Raw genomic sequence first — 21,579 nt, forward strand, 5'->3', positions numbered from 1 at the left:
GATCTTTGAAACTAAGAGCTGGTTTTTTGAAAAGATAAACACAATAGACAAACCTTTAGCTAGATTTACCAAGAGAAAAAAAAAAGATGGCAAATAAATAAAATCAGAAATGAAAGAGGAGACATTATAACTGATACCACACAAATACAAAGGACCATAAGAAACTACTATGAATTATTATACACCAACAAATTGGACACAAGAAGAAATTGATAAATTCCTGGAAATACACAAGCTACCAAGGCTGAATCATGAAAACAGAAAATCCAAACAGACCATTACTAGTAAGGAAATGTAATCAGTAATCAAAAACATCCCAATAAAGACAAATCTAGGACCAGATTGCTTCACTGGTGGATTCTACCAAACACTTAAAGAAGAATTTCAAAACGTTCCAAAATATAGAAGAGGAAACACCTCCAAAATCATTTTATAAATCCATCATTACCCTGATACCAAAACCAGACAAGGACACTACAAGAAAAGAAAATTACAGGTCAGTATCCCTGGTGAACATAGATGCAAAAATTCTCAACAAAATATTAGCAAACCAAATTCAACAATACATTAAACAAATCACACACCATGATCAAGTGAGATTTATTCCAGGGATTAAAGGATGGTTCAACATCCACAAATCAATCAACACACAACATTAACAAAATGAAGGATAAAAACCATATGATCATCTCAATAGATGTAGAAAAAGCATTTACAAAATTCAACATCCATTCATGATAAAAACTCTCAACAAAGTGGGTGTAGAGGAAACATACCTCAACATAATAAAGGGCATACATAAAAAGCCCACAGCTAACATCATACTAAACAGTGAGAAATTGAAAGTTTTTCCTCTGAGATCAAGAACAAGACAAGAGTACCCTGGCTCACCACTCCTAATCAACATAGTACTGGGAGTCCTAACCATAGTAATTAGGCAAGAAAAAGAAAAAAAAGGCATCCAAATGGAAAAGAAAGAAGTAAGATGGTCACTATTTGCAGATGACATGATACTGTATATAGAAAACCCTGAAGGCCACCAAAAACTATTAGAACTAATAAATGAATTCAGTAAAGTTGCAGGATACAGAATTAATACACAGAAATCTCTTGGATTTCTATGCAGTAATAATAAACTCTCAGAAAGAGAAATGAAGAGAACAATCCATTTACAATTACAACAAAAAGAATAAAACACCTAGGAATAAGTTTAACCAAGGTGATGAAAGACCTGTAATCTAAAAACTGTAAGACACTGGTGAAAGAAATTGAAGATGATACAAATAAATGGAAAGATACACCATGAAACAGCATGGTATTGGCATTTAAAAAAGTAGTTCAAGGGAACAGAATAGAGCCCAGAAATTAACCCATGCATATACAGTCAACTAATATTTGACAAGAGAACCAAGAATACTCAATAGCAACAGGATAGTGTCTTCAAAATATGTTAGGAAAACTGGATATTCACATGCAAGAGAATGAAACTGGACCCCTATCTACACCACTCACACACACACACACACACACACACACACACACACACACACACACACACAAAATCAATTCAAAAATGGATTAAGGACATGAATGTAAGACCTGAAACTATAAAACTCCTAGAAGAAAACATAGGGAAAAAGCTCCTTGACATCAATCTTGGCAATCGTTTTTTTTGGATTTGACACCAAAAGCAGAGGCAACAAAAGCAAAACTAAACAAGTGAGACTTCATTAGGAAGTTTTTGCATAGCAAAGGAAACCATCAACAAAACAAAAAGACAGCTTACCAAATGGGAGAAAATATTTGCAAATCATGTATCTGATAAAGGGTTAATATCCAAAATATATGAAGAGCACATATAGCAAAAAAAAAAAAAAGAAAAAAAAACCCTATGATTAAAAAATGGGCAGAGGAACTGAATATACATTTTTCCAAAGAGGATATACAAATGCCAATGGGCACATGAAAATATCCTCAAACAATCATCAGGGAAATACAAATCAAAACCACAATGAGATATCACCTCACACCTGTTAAGTTGGCTATCATCAAAGAGACAACGGATGATAAGCGTTGGTGAGGATGTGGAAAAAAAGGAATCCTTGTATACTGTTGGTGAGATTGTAGTCTGGTGCAACCACTGTGGAAAACAGTAAAGAGTTCCCCCCCAAAATAATGTAGAACTACCATAAGATCCAGCAATCCCATTTCTGGGTGCATATCCAAAGGAATTGAAAACAGGATATCAAAGAAATATCTGTAGTCCCATGTTCATTTCAGGTTATTCGAATAGCCAAGATATCCAAGATATGGAAATGAACTAAGTGACCATCAACAGATGAATAGATAAGGAAGATCTGATAAATCTATATCTACATAGATATATAATGGAATATTATTCAGCTACAAGAAAGAAGGAAATCCTGCCATCTGTGGCAACATGGATGGACTTTGAGGGTATTATGCTATGTGAAATAAGCCAGTCAGAAAAAGATTAATATTGCATAGTATCACTTATACATGGACTCTAAAAAAAAAAAAAAATCAAATTCACAGAAAGAGAGTAGAAAAGTGGTTGCCAGCGTTTAGAGGTTGGGACAAATAGGCAGAGGTTGGTTAGAGTATAAACTTTCAGATATAACATGAAAAAGAGCTGAGGAGCTAATATAAAACATGGTGATTATAATTCAAAACACTGTATTGTATAATGGATTTGCTAAGAAAGTAGAACTTAAATGCTCTTAGAAAAAAAAAGTAAATGTGTGAGGTGATGGATGTTTAATCAACTAGATGTAGGGAATCCTTTTATAATGTCTAAGTATATCAAATTACCATAATGTACACTTTAAATATAATTTTATTTGTCAATTATACTCCATTAATGCTGAAATTTTAAAAAATGAAGTCAATTCACAATCTCTGTTATACTGATAGCCATCTGAGGATATCCAAATGTTCTATGCAGGTTTTTGTATCATACAGCTAATTCCAGGTACTTCTACAACTGCTTTCTTACTGCCCTTCTCACTAATGATGTTGTCTATTCCCTCTATATTAAATTATTATTATTATTCTCAAACTGTGACCATATGAATGTAATATTGTCTATATTAGATTTTCAGTGTGAACTATGTTTTTAATGACAGAGAGTATTTGGATACAAAAAAGCTTTTCAAAATGTGACTTTGTCAAATTTTCTGAGAAGCTTGACAATCATCTTCAAAGATGATTCCAGAAGACATTTTTTCTTCCCTCATTTTTCATCTTTTTAAAATCAATGACTATTTTTATTCTGCTTGGTCAGACTACTAGGCTTTTGATTTACAACAGCTAAATTCCAATAGCATATATATATAATTTCATTTTTGCCTTTATAATTCTTTTTTTTTTAACCATCAAGTAACAAGATACAGTTTGGTCCAAGGATTTGGGAATCATTCAGGTCTTTTAAACTAATATAATCAAGTTATAGAGTGGTTTTGCTACACATCACATTATCATAAATTTGTTTAGTTCTGGGTTTAACAATGGGATGGCTAAGCATGGACATAATATTTTCCTTCCCTTGATATCCAGCTCCATTTTATTCCAAAATTCAAAAGATTATTGCCATGAAATCTTCATCCACTGGTAATGTATTTGAACTTAATTCTCATTGTTTCAAATGCCCTTTAAATTTTTATAATTATAAAAATGTCATGATGGAAGTCTACTGATAAATATGAAAAATATATACTTGACTTCAACAGTGTTCTGGAACTAGTATTACCAAAACTTCATTCAGGAAAATATACGCTTATAGGACAATAAAACTTAACAGTAACTAAAGTTGGCTCTCAGGGATATGACCCTTAGTTGTTTGTTTGTTTTTTCCTCTTCTCCCAAAGTATTTTTTTAAACAAAGGCAATAATAAATATAAAGATAAAACCCATAACCACATTACATGTAAATTCCAATATTTACTTATCATGGATCTGCTTCACATGGGAATGCTAAGGTAGGTAAGTGCTCATTAAAACTCTTAATTCCAAAGATGGCTGGGAATTTTTATTTGCCAGTTGGACTGAGTCTGAAATCTAAATATGCCTGTTAATCCCCATGTTTCCATGTAACCCAACCTCTGCTACCTAAATAGATGCCCTCTACCAAGTTTGGATCACAACATTGCTGGCTCCTTATTCAGAGGACCACATGTTCATATGTTAAGAAATGCAAATACATGAACCAGTATCTAAGGCCAGGTATGTTTTTCTTGGCCTATAATAGATCTCTAAAATGCAAGTACAAAACTCCACATTTATTTAGTTTAATTAAAAAAAAAGTCCCCTGCTTCATAGGTAATAATTAATTTAATCTATTAAAAGAAAGCACACAAGACAACCGCTGTCTAAATTCATTACTCATTTGATCTATAAGCCCAGAAAAAAAGATTTAACTTCCTCTTGCCTTGGTTCATCTACGTTAGCTCCTGAATGGATATGATGGGGCATGGAGGAGGTCATTTTCTAGTCTTGTTTCCATAATAACTAGAGTTCTTCTCCCTGAACAACAAGAGCAACAGTCAAGTTTTACAGGAACACCAGTTCTGAGAGTATCAACTGAAGGACCAAGTATCACTTCAGCCACTGTCATCTTCCTACAAGCTCCTCTCAGGGATGAGAACTTAATTTATTTTTCTATTGTATTACCTTTGTCCTAAAATATTAAGACTAGACAGTTGAATGAATAAGTGGCATTCAGTAAAAAAACAAAAAAAAATTATTATCTCTTTAGTCTATAAATACCTTAAAATAAAATCTTTTTAGGTAAAATTGATGATTCATAATTTAGGTGTTTTGAAGAAAAGTCCTCAATATTAAAAATTTATAGGGCATAGATCACTTAGTGTTAAAAACTTCTGCCACTGTGAACATATAATATTAAATGCATTTATTACCTAGAGTCCACCCCCAATTTTTTGGTGAATATCGATGGGTTAAAAATAATGTCAGATTAAAGACTTTAATCATCTAGATTTTGATTTCAAAACATTATATCCTAACTTCCAGGAGAATTACAGTGTATGGATACTGAAAAATTTTAACCAATTCTGATGTAACCTTGAAACCAATTAGATAACAAACTATTGTTTCCCACTGTTTCTCCCATGATACCGCAACCAGTTCATGAATAGTTAATGGCTCTGAAAAAAACAGTCGAGCTTAGTGTTCTTACCTGGCACCCTCTTTGCCCAGTTGATCATGTGGACCAGCTCCCTGTCTGCAAGGCTGGTCAGCAAGCCCATCATTGAAGCCTCACTGAAGGGTCTGGTAGGATCGTACTCGGAATAGATTATGGGGGGCTCAGCCTCCAACAAGGCACTGATCATCTGATCGGCTGTCAGGGACAAGACGGGGCTGTTCTTCTTAGTGTGTTTAATCAAGAGTGGGCTTGGCCAAAGGTTGGCAGATCTCCTGTCTCCAGAGGGCTCCGCTTCGTTCCTGCCCTCCCCATCATCTCTCTGGCGCTTGTGCTTCAACATTCTCCCTCCTCTGCGGTCTTTCCGTATCCCTGAGAACACAGGGGAAAAAAAAAAACAGTTTACTTTTTTTCTCATATAAACTTTCACACTAAAACCATCTTCAATGCTAACAGCCCTTTATTTTATTTGAGGAAGGAGTTTGGGGCACAGTTGTGCTGGTAAGTGTTTAAAAACCAGCTGTCCACGAGAAAAAAAAGGCTTTGATTTGTAGCATTCACCAATTTCCATGGTGTAACTACTCCCATTTCCATGGCAAATTTCAAGCTAGCTGTCTGAGATTAAGCAGCATACAAAACTCCTGAAAAGTTAACAGTAAGCTTTTGTGAGCCAGTACAAGCTGGTCTAACAAGCCACTGGGGTGTGTGTGTGTGTGTGTGTGTGTGTGTGTGTGTGTGTGTGTGTGTAAGAGCTGCTATAAAAAGGACATGATAATAATTATTCTTGAAATATGGCTTATATCAAAGATTGCTTCTGCTATGAATATTTTTTCAACAGTAAATTAAAAAGGCATCTTTAAAAAAGCATTTAATAAACATCCTTATCATCCAACTACACCTCTTAATGGAAGACACTAAAGAGGAATGATTTACCCAAAATGTACCTGACAGCCTCTGGATCCTACAGGTGTTCAGTCAGTCTTTCATTGCTACTAAACTGTACCCCACCACCTGAGGAATTGACCCACAACCCTCAACTTGTTTACTTGGTTCTAAGATTGACACAAATGTATTTCTATTTCCCTGATACAAAAGTTTTTAAATAGTTGAAAGTAGTTTCCCCCCAAAGATTTACCAGCTGTGGTTCCCACTAACTAAATTATAGGTGTGTGTGCGGCAGGGGGAGACTCCACTCTCTTGCAGATACTCTGAGGTTTGGCTCAGCATCTTAACCTGGAAAAGGCCAGGCTGTGGTGCTGAAATGTATCAGCAGAAACAAATATTTTAAAGGACAAAAATGATCACTAGCTTCCATATTTTCAAAAACTGTAATCTTTCCAAAATATGGCAGATAGCAGCAGTTCTTAGATTTATATAAAAGAAATAATTGTTTTGGTAAAAAGTTAATACAATTATTTTTAATATTAAAGACATGAGAAGTCAACATTCTTTATAACATATCACCTGTTCTCTTACTCGAAATGAATAACTAATGTCAGAACTTTGTTCTATTTTGCTCTAATTTGTCAAGGCATTTGAACAAATGTGCAGTGGTGAATTTTTTATGTATAGCTTTTATTCTTGTAGGTCTAGATTAGATATGTTAGATGATACTAAAAATATAATGAAGCCACAACCCTTCCTATTTGTTCAGTATTAAAATTAGCATTTCCCAGAACTCTTGGAATAAGTAACAATTGTAAAGATTATTATCACTAACATGCACTGAGCACTCACCATGTGCTTAAGCACTTTAATATATACTTTACATGTGAGCATTTCACAACTAATTTAGTCCTCACAGTAATCTTGTAAGGTAAATACTATAAAACTGCTGCTTTAGAAAGGTTAATGAACTTGTCCGAGACCATTCTCTATTAAGTATGATGCAAGATCCGAGCTCTGAAATGAAGTTTGTTTTTTTTTTTCCAGTTAACAGAGTTTTAAAACTGTATGCAACAAAGTTGACAAATTTAAGGACACCTAGAAGTAAAATAGTAAAGAAGTAAAATGAGACCAGTCGTTGTCCATAGTCAGACACTTCAACTCTTTCATTGCTAGATGTGCTAACAAGAGTATAATATCTGAACTGAGGAAGGTGATACTCACAGCCTACTCTCAGCTCATCAGAGCACACCTGGAGTATCACACTCAGTGCTGGATGCTGCAGAGACAAGCAAAACAAATCTATTCGGAGTAACTAGGATGGTGAGGAGATGTGAAATCAGGTCACATGGAGAACCACTGAGGAACCGAAAGGGGTTAGCCTAGAGAAAAAAAGACTTTGAGGAAACATGAGTGTCACCTTCACATGGGCTATACTATATAAAATGGCATTATGGTCTGAAGGTTTGTGTCCCCCCCCAAATTCATATGTTGAAATCTAATCCCCATTGTGATGGTATTCAGAGGTGGGGCTTTTGGGAGGTCATTAGGTCATGAGGCTAGAGCCTTTATGAATGGGATTAGTGCCCTTATAAGTAGAGGCCAGGGTGCCAGCTTGCCCTCTCCACCCTGTTAGGATATGAGAAGACAGCTGCCTACAAGCCGGGAAGCAGGCACTCATCAGACACCAGATGTGCTGTCAAGCTTGGACTTCCCAACCTCCCGAACTGTGAGAAATAAATGTTTGCTGTTTAATCTCTGAAGTCTATGGTATTTCTGTTATAGCACCCCAAACTGACTAAGGGAGATGGGATCAACTTGCTCTTTATGAGCCCAAAGGGTAAAATAGAAAAAATATGTGGAAACTATGAGTAGTTAGAGCTCACTTCAAGGTATCAGTTTGTAGGAGTCAAAGCTGACAACAAAGATAGAATCTGCTGCTGCAGGAAAGGATGTGTTAGATCACTGGAGGTTTCCAAGAATAGGCTAGACGAAGACTTTACAGGGGTGTTACCAAAGGCATTCAATTACCCAGTATTTGCACTACGTGACCTTCAATATACTTTCCATCCTGAGATTGCAGGACTCTATGTTCTTCCATTTAGAATGTAAGACCAGTGGCCTTGGAATGAAATACAGGAAAAGAAGATCAAAAGCAAAGAATTCCAACAGGTTCACATTTCTTAGGAAATTCTGAGGTCAGAATTTTGAGAAGATGATTCTGATTGTTATTTACCTACTTTGGGTGGGAACTAGGGTGAAAAAAATGCATTGTTCTTCAATATTAAACAGAGTACACCTCAAATACTCTTTGTCCCCCTACTCTATAACTTTATAAAGAGATAGAGAATGTGGACAGATCTTATTGGAAAGCTGCAGCATTCCAATAAAATCTTTTAATATTAGATCTACATGGAAAGATAAAAGCAAGTGACTTGAATAAAGAAGAAATGGTTAAAGGTGATCTTGTTTACACTAAGATGAAAGCAAGTTACCTGAGTAATCAAGTTATGACTATACACATGCATTTTACTTTTTAAAAATGAATATGCTTTATGTTATAACTGTAATTTATCTTCATTTTAAAAGATTTCCAAAATAAAGACAAGTAGATAGAAGGTTAATGAAGCAAAACAAAACATAGTATTACCACCCACTTTAAAAGTTCCCAGCAGTCATACTACAGACAATCTGATCTCCAGAAGAATTTTAAACTCAATTCAGGTTCTAGGAGTGACAGTTATAAAAAATTGTTTACCAAAGTATTTGTTCTTTACGTAAAAATTTGTTCAATACTTACAATGTATATTCACAGAAGATGCAGTGGGAAACAAAGATCATGTTACCCTCCATCAAGTTTTCAGCTTGGAGGGAGAAAGCCATGAATCAAAAGTTATTCTGTTATTTGTGGAATGAATGCATGAACTGCCCAAAACACTACGGAAGGGAGGAGGAGGTGCTAATCGGAGGAGACAAAGAAGGCTTCTCTAGGAGACAAAGTTACATTTGAGCCAATTCATGAGATTTCCTTTCTTGGAGAAATTTCGAAGCTGACTTCTCAAATGGTTTAGGTATAGCACTACTTAGAGCAGTGAGCTGAATCACCACACCACTTTGAGTCTCAAATATTTAATTCACGTTGTTGAACACAAGACAAAAATGTCCACAGGCTTGGAATGCAGAACAATAAAACACAACCGGAGAGATGGAGGAGAGAGCTAAATAGTTATAAAATCATCAAATCATCAAATAGGGTAAGGTAGATTCAATTAGCATTAACAAATATTTTCTTAAATTTACCCCTCAATGTTCCATATTTTTCAAATGTCAAAGCCTCTATAAAATATACAAACAGAACAAAAATAGCAAGTTGTACATATTGTGTGGCCGACTGCATGTGATAGGATCCCAGGGCACAGCTCAATGAGGAAAGCAACTGTTTCTACTTGTAAGCAGTAATTGTCATATTAGTAGTGACATATCAGTGTCACTACCGGGATAATATTGCATATTTCATAGTAGTTCAAAAAAAAATCAAACTGGAATTGAGTGGAACAGGTGAAAAATGGCCCAACTTCTACTATCTTAACCTAGGTTAAATGAGAATTGCAGATCACAACCAATAATTACAGCCTGTGTCACTATGGAATATACAGCCAGTTCCTAATTATATACAGTGATGGGGTATAGGAGTGGCATGCATAATTGAAATCCAAAGATAAATTTAAAAACTCATTCTATGCTCCCTACCAAGAATTTTTCCAGACAACATAGATTGATAAGTATTTTACTTAAGCTCAATTTCCTTTGTCTAAATTATTTTAACTATTTTGGTATCTTAACAAAAGCTCACAAAGCAGGGGGGAAAAAACAATTAGCTTAGATCATGCAAATATTAAACAGGCAGCCTCTTGACAGTCAAGACGTTTATTTGTAACAAGTAGGACTTTGGCTTGTAACGCCATATAAACAAGATGTATTGTCATTCAGTACCCCAAAATGTCATTTCCCAGAATGATTGAGCACAATATTTAGCAGCGCAATTCAGATGTCATGTAACGGACATGCTAGTGTAAAAACATTATTAGCTCTCAAGTTGTGTCACTGATTAGACAAGAGTTGTATCACAGCAAATTTCTCTACATTCCTTTTAAAACTTCATAAGCTTACAATAATTCAGTGATTACCCTCAGGCTTGAGAAACAAACTCTCTCTCATCAAGCAAGCCCACCACACATGTGAAATGCCACCACTTTGAATTTTATGCCCTTGGGTTAAGCCTTCTCTAATACCCTGTCGCACTGTTGTAAGGACTTAGAAGCGCAGTATAGAACCTCTGCTTAGTAATACTCAATGTGAATTTGAGTGATTCTAATCCACTAGGAAGTGTTAATTTCAGGGAACTTATTAAACCAATAAGCACAGACCACTGGAATGAGAATGAAAGGGAGAGAGATGATGCCCAGGGCACTCTCTAAGATCCCTCAGGACTCTCTCTAAGGCTGCCTGGGCTTGGGGAGGTCCGCTGTAAGGCAGTGTTGGGGCTGAGCCCTGGCAGGGAGAAAGGGGCTGGGGACATATCCACTGCTTAAACAGTTATGTCCTGGCCCTAAAATAAAAAGATCTGTCCTAATGCATCAAACTAGGAGTTTTGAAAGACTGCTTCTAATACTTGAGTTTATTTAATCATCCTTCTTTTTTAAATTCTTTAAACTCTTTGGCTTGGCCATTATATCTTAGGAAAAATGAATATGCTATATGAATATTCATTAATTAATAGAATTCATTGGCTTATTTGCTTCTAATGCATTCTGCTTTTAAAATTTTCTTTTTCTGAAATGATCTTTTTTCTTCTTAGTACCCTTTGCCTCTACAAAAAGCTACTATAACTTCAGTAAAGTTATTTCTCCAATTTCCCAAGACTACTTTAATGTATTATTAAATATTTCATACATTTGCATAATCACCTTTCTTTTGTTTCTCAATAATTCCACATTATTCATGAGGTATTAAAAACCCAGGCAGAGAAATACACTAAAAGCTTTTTAATTCAACATGTTGAAGAAAACAGGAGTTCCGATTAGTTAAGAATTAAATAAAGATAAGAACTAATGAAACTTGCACCAGAGAAACTTCCCTGCATCAATTCTAATGCTTTCCCTTCAAATACTAGAAATGAATCTTGTAAGGTAGGCACTGGTATAGTCCCCATTTAACAGAAAAAAAGAAGTTTAGAATAAGTATTATGACCAAGGTCACACCAAGAGCAGCACAGAGATTTCAACCCAGGTGAATTATGTAATTATAGATTATTATTAATATTATCATAGCCTCGAAGTGGATCATTGATGATGGTACATCAATGATCCACTTTGAGGTGATGAATTATCCAGTTCATTTAAAGCTACTTAATGCTCTTCCTCTCCCTCCTTTCACATCCAGCAAATCACCCCAACCTGTATTTACTCACATATCTCTTCCTTTACTCCCTTTCACTCTATCTTCACTGCCACCATCCTGGTTCACACTCCTCTCCCTTTTTGCCTAGATTGATGCAGCAGCTACTAATTTGTCTCCCTGCCTACCTTCAATCTTCCTTCCAATCAAATCAACTGGCAATTGAATAATCTCCATTACACACCTATTTTAACCTGTTATGTATTGTCCATCTAAAGCTCTCAAAGACCTCCTTAGTTACAGCAGTTGTTTAACTGTGCTCTGAAGACTCTTGGCAATTCTAAGCAGTAGGGGTACAATCAGGGCTTCTGGTTGCCCCTTTTCCCCCATTTGTCTAAAGCAGCTGTGTATATATATATATATATATATATATATATATGTATTTTGTACTGGGATTAGGGAAATAACTTATTTTTAAAAGAGTTTACTGGTTGTATTTTAAATTTAAAAAGCCACTAACCTATTGAATAAAATCCAACACTACACTGACTCATGAATTTCCATAAATAATCCCAAAGTACTTTTCAAATCTATCTTTACAAACCCCCTCCACAAACCTTTACTTTTTTATGAAACAGGGTTGGCCTTGCCACTTTTTATAATACTTTCCAACATCACCACCTTGTACAATTTCCACTCCTCTTATATTGGCCACCAAATCCCAAGTAAAATCTCATTTCCTCCATAGTCAATCTTGGACCCCACTCCAGTCTAGTGGCTCTACCTCCTTCATTCTTGTAGCTTTTCTTTCATCTTTTCCTTTTCTTGTGTCATTCATCGGATAACCATCATGTACTAATTTCTGTGTTTAATTACACCTGAGTTGCCCCTCCCTGGCTATGGCCTCGAATTTCTCTCCAGGCAGGAAGTTGGAGCAACAGTAGGGCTCACCTCATTTATTTTCCCTTTCTCAAGAAACACTGCCCCACGCTGCCTGATATCCAAGGTTTAAAAACAGTTGTTTCGGGCTTCCCTGGTGGCGCAGTGGTTGAGAGTCCGCCTGCCGATGCCGGGAACACGGGCTCGTGCCCCGGTCCGGGAAGATCCCACATGCCGCGGAGCGGCTAGGCCTGTGAGCCATGGCCGCTGAGCCTGCACGGCCGGAGCCTGTGCTCCGCGATGGGAGAGGCCACAACAGTGAGCCGTGGAGCGGCTAGGCCTGTGAGCCATGGCCGCTGAGCCTGCACGGCCGGAGCCTGTGCTCCGCGATGGGAGAGGCCACAACAGTGACAGGTCCGCATACCGCAAAAAAAGCCAAAACAGTTGTTTCATATATTATATCCATTTTTTAAAGATACTTCTGTTGGGAGGCAATAAGGTTAGAACTGGAAAGCAAAATAGATCTGCTATTATAGTTGGAAACATCATTATCTCCCTGTCAATAACTGATTACTTAAGTAAGCAGAAAATCAATATGAATGGAATTGACCTCAAAAATACTATCAATCAACTTGATCTAATTGATATTTATAGAAGACTCCATCAAATAACAGATGAATACACATTTTTCTCGAGCTCCAATGGAACATTCACTGAGACAGACCACATTTTGGGCCATAAAAAGACCCTTAATTGTTATAACTTTATCAACTAGAGTACAGTGTTTGTGTATAGCCCCTTTTGCCTTTAAAGGTTATAAGAATTGTGAAACCACTCTTAGGTATATTGCAATTAAATAATTAAGTAAATGAATGGCACATAATGGGAGCCAGGTTTCACACTGTTGCAGAAAGAAGTGACTTGTAAGTAAGAGAAGACTAGAATGATCCATGCTGTAATGGTAAGAGTTGGAGACATCAGTGTGTATTCATGTTTAGCTTAAGACAGATACAGATGTTAAGCTGTATAAAAATATATAAATAAAAATATTTATAAATAGGTGTATATACATGGGTTAGTACAAACACATATATCTCCTTGCACTGTCAGCTTAGAGGTTCTAGAAGTAACAATACCCCAGTAACAGAAAGTACATCTACTGCTCAGATCTTGGTTTCCAATAAGAGAACCATGACTCCACGGAAAAATGGCTGATTCTAGGACTGGGGAAGGAAATATACAACATGAGTCTGAACCATCTTGTAGTGACAGAACTAAAAGGAAGAACGTGATAAAAAAAAAAAAAATCGCTCAATGATGTGTATGTCAAAAGAATACAGGAACCAACTCATAAAGCTCCCAGCCCCAAAGCTGGAACAACATGAGCAGCAAAATAAATAAGAATTGGATTATACCCCAAAACATAAATATCCATGAGTCTACACTGATATAAATAAATTAACTGAGAATAGACAACTCCAACTAATTTATGTAAGTACTCCAGCCTTAAGGCATAACCCCCCATTCCTTAAGTATGAGCTGCACATAAGCACTTCCTTCCAAAGCTAACTGTGTGAAAAAGGAGAAGAAAAGAATAACCTTACAGTACAGAAACCTGACAAATCCTCCCTCAAGTAAGGTTGTCAAGGTCAACATCAACAGTGATAAGTCATATTGATTGATTATATGTACCCTTGATATGATGTGATGACAATGACACTTTACATTTCTGGTCTCCCTCCCCAAACTCATTAACCCAAGTCTAACCATGAGAAAACCATCAGACAAATCCAAATTGAGAGACGTTCCACCAAATATCTGACCAGTAATCCTCAAAACTGGCAAGGTCATCAAAAACAAAGAAAGCCTCAGAAACTGTCACAATCAGGGGAGCCTAAGAAAACATGAATATTTAATATAATATATCCTGATGGGATCCCAGAACAGATGAAAAGTATTGGGTAATAGCTAAGGAAGTCTGAACAATAATTGACTTCAGTTAATGATAAAATATCAATATTGGTTCATTCATAGTGATGAAAGTACCAAATAGTAGTATGAGATGTTACCCACAGAGGAAACTGGATGTGGGGCATCCGAGAACTCTCTGTACTATCCTGGCAATAGTTCTGTAAATGTAAAACTGATCTAAAATGAAAAGTTTAGTTCTTAAAAGTCAAGGGCAAAACACTGAGCAAGAAGTGCTCTCATATAATTTGAAAATTAATTTTATACTGCTTCTTGATTGTTTGGAATAACTAGTCACTGCCATTCAGGCCGCTATGTTGAAGGAGAACAGCTGAGTCATCCTACCCAAGAGCTTGCGTCAAAGTATAATTCTACATTCATGATTGCATTGTGTATGGAGAAGACCATGGAGTTGGTCAAGAGGAAAATTTAAGGCTGTCAGAAACACCGACCTATAAATTGAAACTACAAAGATTATATCTTTGCTGCTTAAAAAGTTTTCAGGATGTAGAATAAGCTTTGTAACAGGGCACATAAATTTAACCCTGTTGTAGCTTTTTATCTTTTCCTAAAATATATATAGAGAGGGAGACAGAGAGAGAGAGAGAGAGAGAGAGAGAGAGAGAGAGAGTGTTAGTTATGGTCAGTGTTTAACACAAGTTAAAATTATAAGCGTCTCCTATTAAAGACATACAACAATCACAACAAAATATCAAAGACTACTCAATTACAAACCACATGAAGGCAGAGATTACATCTGTCTTGTTTACCATTAGACATAATAACCTACCAGACTTCAATAGATATTTCGGTGGAATACATAAATGAGTCGGTAGGACCTAGAATCATATTGAATATATTAATAACACAAGTTTGATATATTAAAACATCTTGGAATTCCAGTTGTTGGAATTTTATTATAGCAGTGTTTGAAATCGGTCTTTCTGGTAAGGCAACTCACTTTATGTGATCAATTTAAGTAACAAAAGTCTTAAATAAATTGCTAAATAAAAGAAGTAAGTTAGGATCAGTCTTTCCACATTCAATCTCCTGATCCAGCTATGTGACCGAAGTACCCTGTGGTCTAATTTTATGACTTGATTCCTCTGTGCCCTCCCCAAATTGTTAAGTTTTGTTTCCATTATCTTATATAACTTTGGAATAAATCTGTTAGTAGTGGGGAGAAGGTCGTGTACATGACCCAGACAAGATTGGTTAATTCAGTTTTCCTTGAAAGTAGTTAATTATTAACTTTTCCACCAGGCTACTGTCACCACCACCAGTTAACCTCAATTGTCCCAAGTGCTGTATACCAACTAACTTGGTCCTTCTCCTCCAGCCCAGTGGCCTATCTATCAACCTCTCAATAGACTGCAGTATTCATGAGGAGCCATAATATCCCATGGTGTCATCTGCCAGCACCCAAATTCAAATAAACTGGCAAGTTCTCTTAATAGTAGGTTCCTTTGGGGTGATTAACCATGGTGAGTTAATTGTCCTTGATGAGTAAACTTGTGTACAGATGAGCAGTGTTTCCTCCTGTGGACGCAAAGAGCACATTTCCCCCCTTTCCTCCTAAACTAGGACTCCAGTGGTACCTGCTCTAATTATTCCATTGGCATAAGAGTAACCAGAGCCCCCCATGGTGGCCAATCATGCTACCCCAGCCCAGTCTTCATGCTTCTTTCCAGGCCCCAGAGCTAGGTTCCTATCTGCTGTGACAATAAGAACTCAGCAATGATGGAAGGGAGCAGCTGAAGTTCTATGACAGAAGAAAATTTAATTAATACGCTGCCAGCCCTGCCTGGTCATGCCTGTTCCGTCGTAGAGTGTGTGCCCAGAAGTTTACAACAACCCACGTTTCTGCCCTGTTGAGCTGGCGTCGTCTGCCAGAAAAGCACTTGACAAACACCAACTGCAGAAGTACACAGTGATTCTTCTCTGCAATTAGCATGTATTTATGTTTACAATCTGGAAAACAAAACCCATATATGTTATTGTTTTTAAAAGGAATTCTGCAAGCAAGTGCAGAGAGAGTATTCATCTCTCTCCTCACCAAATCGTATTGGAAAACCATAATCTGCTTTGATAATATTTGAGAATTTATCCAGTTTACTTTGATGAAATTTTATTTCAAAATGGATTGCATTGTTCCTGTTCTGACTTGCTGCTGTACTGCTTTACAAATGTCCCTTTTGGAAGCTGAAGCAACCAAAAAGGTAGCCTTCGTATAGGAATGCACTGTTTTGGAATTTTCCCAAAAGTCTAGACAGGGAGTGCCAAGAAAGGGAAATCAATCACAGGTTACCACACCTTTAATTGCATGTCAAATCATGCTGCCTTATCCCAGCAACAAAACCAAGTGTCCAGGTCCAAATCAAGTGTGGAGTAAGTCACGATCCCACATGGTCTCGATGACACCCGTTTTGACTTAAAAGCATAAGGTTCACTCATAAAACTACTGTGCATTTTAATAAAAATTCGGCTAATAAACCCTTGTTTCTAGAGGCAGCTGTGGCAGGCTGTTCTATAAGAATCTGATTTATTAATAACAAAATTTATGGGGTGAGGAAAAAAGCAATACATATTTTTCTTGCCTAGCTTCATTTCCCTGTAATATCTTAGTGATGAGTCTCCTGCTGGCAGGCATTCTGTAGCCAAGAGGAATAAATAAGACACCAAGGTTTAGCCTATGAAGTTCTCACTTTTCTCCCATTTCTTAGCAGTTCCGCTACTCAGACCCGCAGTTTTCCCTTCTCCAACTTATAAAAGAAACAGTTTGTCTCCCCTCCTCCCCATGGGTCTCTTCTCTGTCTCATGCTGATTGGTGCGGCATTGGATACAAATGAAGCCCCTGTTGTCCTTAATTTGGTCATGGAGGAGTCTTCCGAGCCTTGCTTGAGTCACCAACACCCAATTACATTCTCTTGGACAAGAAGTGCCTGCCAGTGGGACAGTCATCTTACAACAATCCTACAACTGGATCAGCAAACTAGTTCACCCTTGCTGGTGACTTAACAAATCCTCAGGTGGGTGAATGTCATATTTCTTGAGGCTTAAAAGGGTCTATTCCTTTCTACAAACACTCATTTGTGAACTCTGTCACCTTAAATCTATTAGAAATTTTTCCATACACCCTACAGCTCAGAGCTGGGCAAATTAGGGGCTCGATAAATATATGGTAAATGATGAATTTATTACTTGACCTGGTAGCTAATAGAAATCACTGGGCTCCTTTCCTAAAATGTTGACTTGAACAAGTACTAATAATAGAGGAGGAGGAAACAGAATTATCAAGAGCCTTAAGGATCACAAAATTCTACCACCCGTATTAATAGAGAGCTCAGCAAAAGGAAATATCTCGTTCTTACCACTGATACAGCAGGAGCAATTCTTTGTCACCATACTTATGCCAAAGGAGCCCCTTATTGCCCCAAGCCAGAAAGTTTCTCTCTCTGAAACATGCCAAGAGTTGAAAGTTTCTTAATGATAAGGACTGTGCCTAGTTCTTTGTATTTCCCGCTAGATTTAACTCTGTACCTTGTAAATAAATGAGCTTTCCTAGGTAATGATCAATGAATGTTTCATGTACTGACTAGAACCAGCGCCTTTCAAAGAAGACAACATTCCACTGAGGGTAGAAGTATCATCTCGGGGCCAGGCTCTCCTCTACAAAATCTCCATTTTCCTCTTCTTTGACTATATTTCAGTGTTAGCGACTCCTCATTCAATCCAAGAAGAGTAACAGATTTATTATACTGTGATTTATTCCTGAATATCAAATATCTTGCCCCATCTGATTTGAACTCCATTATTCACTCTCACAAGTTCTTATCCACTTTTCAGAAAAATTAATGCATCTCAATGCAGGAAGCGTGTCCACATCTGTTTGCCTCACCAAATACCAACTGGATCCTTTGTTTACAATTGCCAGAGCTGAAATTCTATTGAAAATATCTTAAACAAGCATGTTTATTAAATGTCAAATACTAAATATATGCTGCTCCAGAATACTTGTTCTTCAGTGGGAAGATACCTAGCAACCTGACATAACTACTGGTTTCCTATAAAACTAGATTTCCACTGCTAGGGATGCAGGAAGAGAGAGAGAGAGAAAAAAGAAAGAAGTCCTCAGTCAGAATGCAAAAGCTGATGTCAGTAGTTAGGGTAGCAGAAGATATTCCAAAATAAGCTGGCCGGAACACTCTTGAACTCAAATAAGATGCAAACTTTAAAAAAATCTGTAAAAACAGCTCAAGACTTGGATAACACATCAATCATAATCACAGTCCAAACATAAGTCGAACTTACAGAATCTTTGAATTCTTTGAAGTCCTAATACTTTGTGAAGATAATTAGGTGGTTCCCTGGCCTCACACGTATTGCACCTGTGTCCATTTCTAAAAGCCAGTCATTTTGCCCATGTTTAGTGCAAATCAGAAGTTACGATAAAGGATAAAGAGTTGAGCATCAAAATGAAGATTGTAGCCCAAATGAAAAAAAAAAAAACACTCCTATTGCTGCCATTTCAGAGAAAAGTTCTTAGACTTTACTCATAGCTCATGAAATTATAGATATGTAATTAGGATATGTTCCAAAGGGAGATATGGGTGGAAAATTAATTGCAGATTCCAGCTTTCTTAGTAAGGAAAGGGCTTCCCCAAAAGCATACTGTCCCTTCTGGAGAGAACACAGGGGGACTTTTGCCCTTTCTCACGAGGGCTGGGGCCACAGCCCCATATATAATCAGCTTCATCAAATTCTTTGATTCTTGACAATTGGTAAGTGTATATCTCTTTTAAGCTTACTATATTTTTGGAAATGGTTATGGCATATAAAGTATATTTTTATTGTGATTCTGGGATGTCCAGTAAACAATCTGAAATTATCCTGTTTAAACTGGCAGGGCTTTGATTCAACTAAGAAAGAAGCTATTAGAATTGAACACATGGATGTTAGGTTTATTCATAGGAATACCTCAGTGTCTAGGGCCTCCAGCCTTCCAGAAAAAGCCTGTGTAGTCATTAAGTTAGTGATGACTGTCTGAATGGTCTGACTAGGGAAAAGGTAGAAGAAATTGTTTCAAGCCAGGTGATAGACTTGTTTTGTAACTGAATAAGAAATATTTTTAAAACTAGAAAGAATATTTAGTGGAGATTTGATCAGATGGGCTATTCCATCTAATATATTCTTTAGAGCTGATACCAAGGTTTTAGCTGGTAGAGGACGGGAAAGCAAGTTTAGCTACCCATGGAGTACATTTGTGCAATAATGATAATAAAGTGGTTTTATCTAGGCTGAAGTTCACCTATCCTGAATTCAAAGCAGAAGTGTCCATTTCTTGGAAGGATGAGAATTATCATTATGGAGGCGATTATACTATGTTCTGTGGAGGGTGCTTTACATATCACTTCATTGAAACATCTGAGATATTAACCCTAATTTTATAAATGAAAGGGCCTGTAGAGGTAACGATGGCTTAACCCAAGGGCACACAATTAGGAACTGACAAAAAATTAGAACTCAAGACTGCTAATCTCAATGTCCATGCCCTTTTACTCGCTATACCATCCCTGATACTACTATGATTTGTCAAATGTCATGACGATTTGCCTTATTGGCTGTTGACTCAGTGCACAGGATATGCAGATTCTCACTATCGTTTCTTGATATTATATTTATTATGAGTTATTTTACTTCGGCTTCATTGCACATTATGCAGTAACATGAATATGCTAGCAAATTCTTTCACAGTACATGATGATTTTTTAACTCATTCAGAAGTTACACATCCAATATGATTAAGCAGGACAGAGAGTTAGTTTCAATCAATAAGCAGATGGGTTTTAAATACGGCAATGTACAGATGATGGAGTCAAAAGAAGGCTGAAGGTATTTTAATAAAAATGTAGACACAAGTACAAAGGATAATCTGAGAAGCTCAAAGAAATTGTGAGCCCTGAATTGCAGAGAATGGAGCAAAGTAAAAAGTTCCTTACAGTAGACAGAAAAAAGAGAGAAAATTGGCTTGCTGAAAATGATGAGGGAATTGGAGACAGGGATAAGGAAATGACAGTTATTTTTCCCACAATTTTAAAGTGAAGGAATAGAACACAGAGCTCCTGAAACTAAAGATTTTATTTTTCAGAGAGAAGGCACATAAAGCCCACATGCAGCAGAGGAAAGAAAAATTTAAGTTTTGATGAAATATCCTGAATGGAAACAAGAAGAATAAGGGTGGACAGGGGGTTTCTAAAGATGCTACTTTGAAAATTACAAGATTATCACAATAATTCCTTTTTAAAAGGAATCATTTTTGAACTAAGGGCCTGATTGTTAAAAGAATTCTCTGGTAATTTAGTGATGCTTATAATTTTTAGCTCAGTATGTGAAAAGAAGATCTAATATACATTATTCTTCTTCATAATATTACGACTTTACAAAATCTGAAATATCACACTGGGACTCAGCCTTCTTTGGGAGAACAAAATTAAAACTGAAGATATATGGACTAAAATGGGAAAAAAAAGATCACTTTGGTTACCAGGTCCTATCAGAATAAGTTTCTCATAGGTATTCTAAGAGAATAAACTTCCTTAAGTTACTACCTGTATATTATCAGCTATTCATTACAATTTTCAAATACAATAACCAGCTTATCTGCCAAAGATATGAGTTAAACTGCCATTTTAATAATTCTTCTTTGTACCAGCCAATGTCATTATCTGAAATAGGGTGAAACTTAACAGAATGAACTTGTTAAAAATAAAGCAAATGCATCTACGAGATCTTAATTATAATTACATAGTCATTTGTGATCATTTCCAATAGTTCTTGGCAAAGACAAAAGAGCATAATGAGTTCCATTAATGGACTGATGTGTTCTGTTTACGTGCAAGGAAGGGACTTAATGAAAGTGTCCGAAATAGCAGGAGGGCATACAAAGTGACAAACGAGGTACGAATGAAAATCTACACAATGGTGTAAGTGGAAGCATCGTGTCAAGAAAGGGATTTCAAGTAATTTGAGAATGTGATTCTCACCAAAAGTCAGTAAAGACTCAGCTGGTAAAAGGGCTCCTCTTAGCTTTTTGCTTTTTAATAAATGAAAATGATATTCAGGTTGACATTCTCCCACTCCTAATGTTCCTATTATCATAAGAATCTGTAAGACTGGCCTAGTAGGATGTTTATGCTGATGTATTATTACAGCATGAGATCTGTCCCTCCCTGGATTTCATAAATGTCACGGTACAAGGCAATGACTGGCAC

General features: G+C 36.6%; 1 protein-coding gene across 6 annotated transcripts in view; it reads right to left on the reverse strand.

Annotated features, from left to right (window-relative positions):
* Positions 1-21,579, reverse strand: part of ESR1 (estrogen receptor 1) — a 268,086-nt gene that overhangs the window by 160,763 nt on the left and 85,744 nt on the right. For all 6 annotated transcript variants that reach the window (XM_028494825.1, XM_028494823.1, XM_028494821.2 and 3 more), the window contains one exon: positions 5,216-5,551. In XM_028494825.1, coding sequence (XP_028350626.1) covers positions 5,216-5,551 — 336 coding nt within the window. The remainder of the gene's footprint in view (positions 1-5,215; positions 5,552-21,579) is intronic.

This window comes from Physeter macrocephalus, chromosome 10 (genome assembly GCF_002837175.3).
Source record: "Physeter macrocephalus isolate SW-GA chromosome 10, ASM283717v5, whole genome shotgun sequence".
NCBI classification, from domain to species: Eukaryota; Metazoa; Chordata; class Mammalia; order Artiodactyla; family Physeteridae; genus Physeter; species Physeter macrocephalus.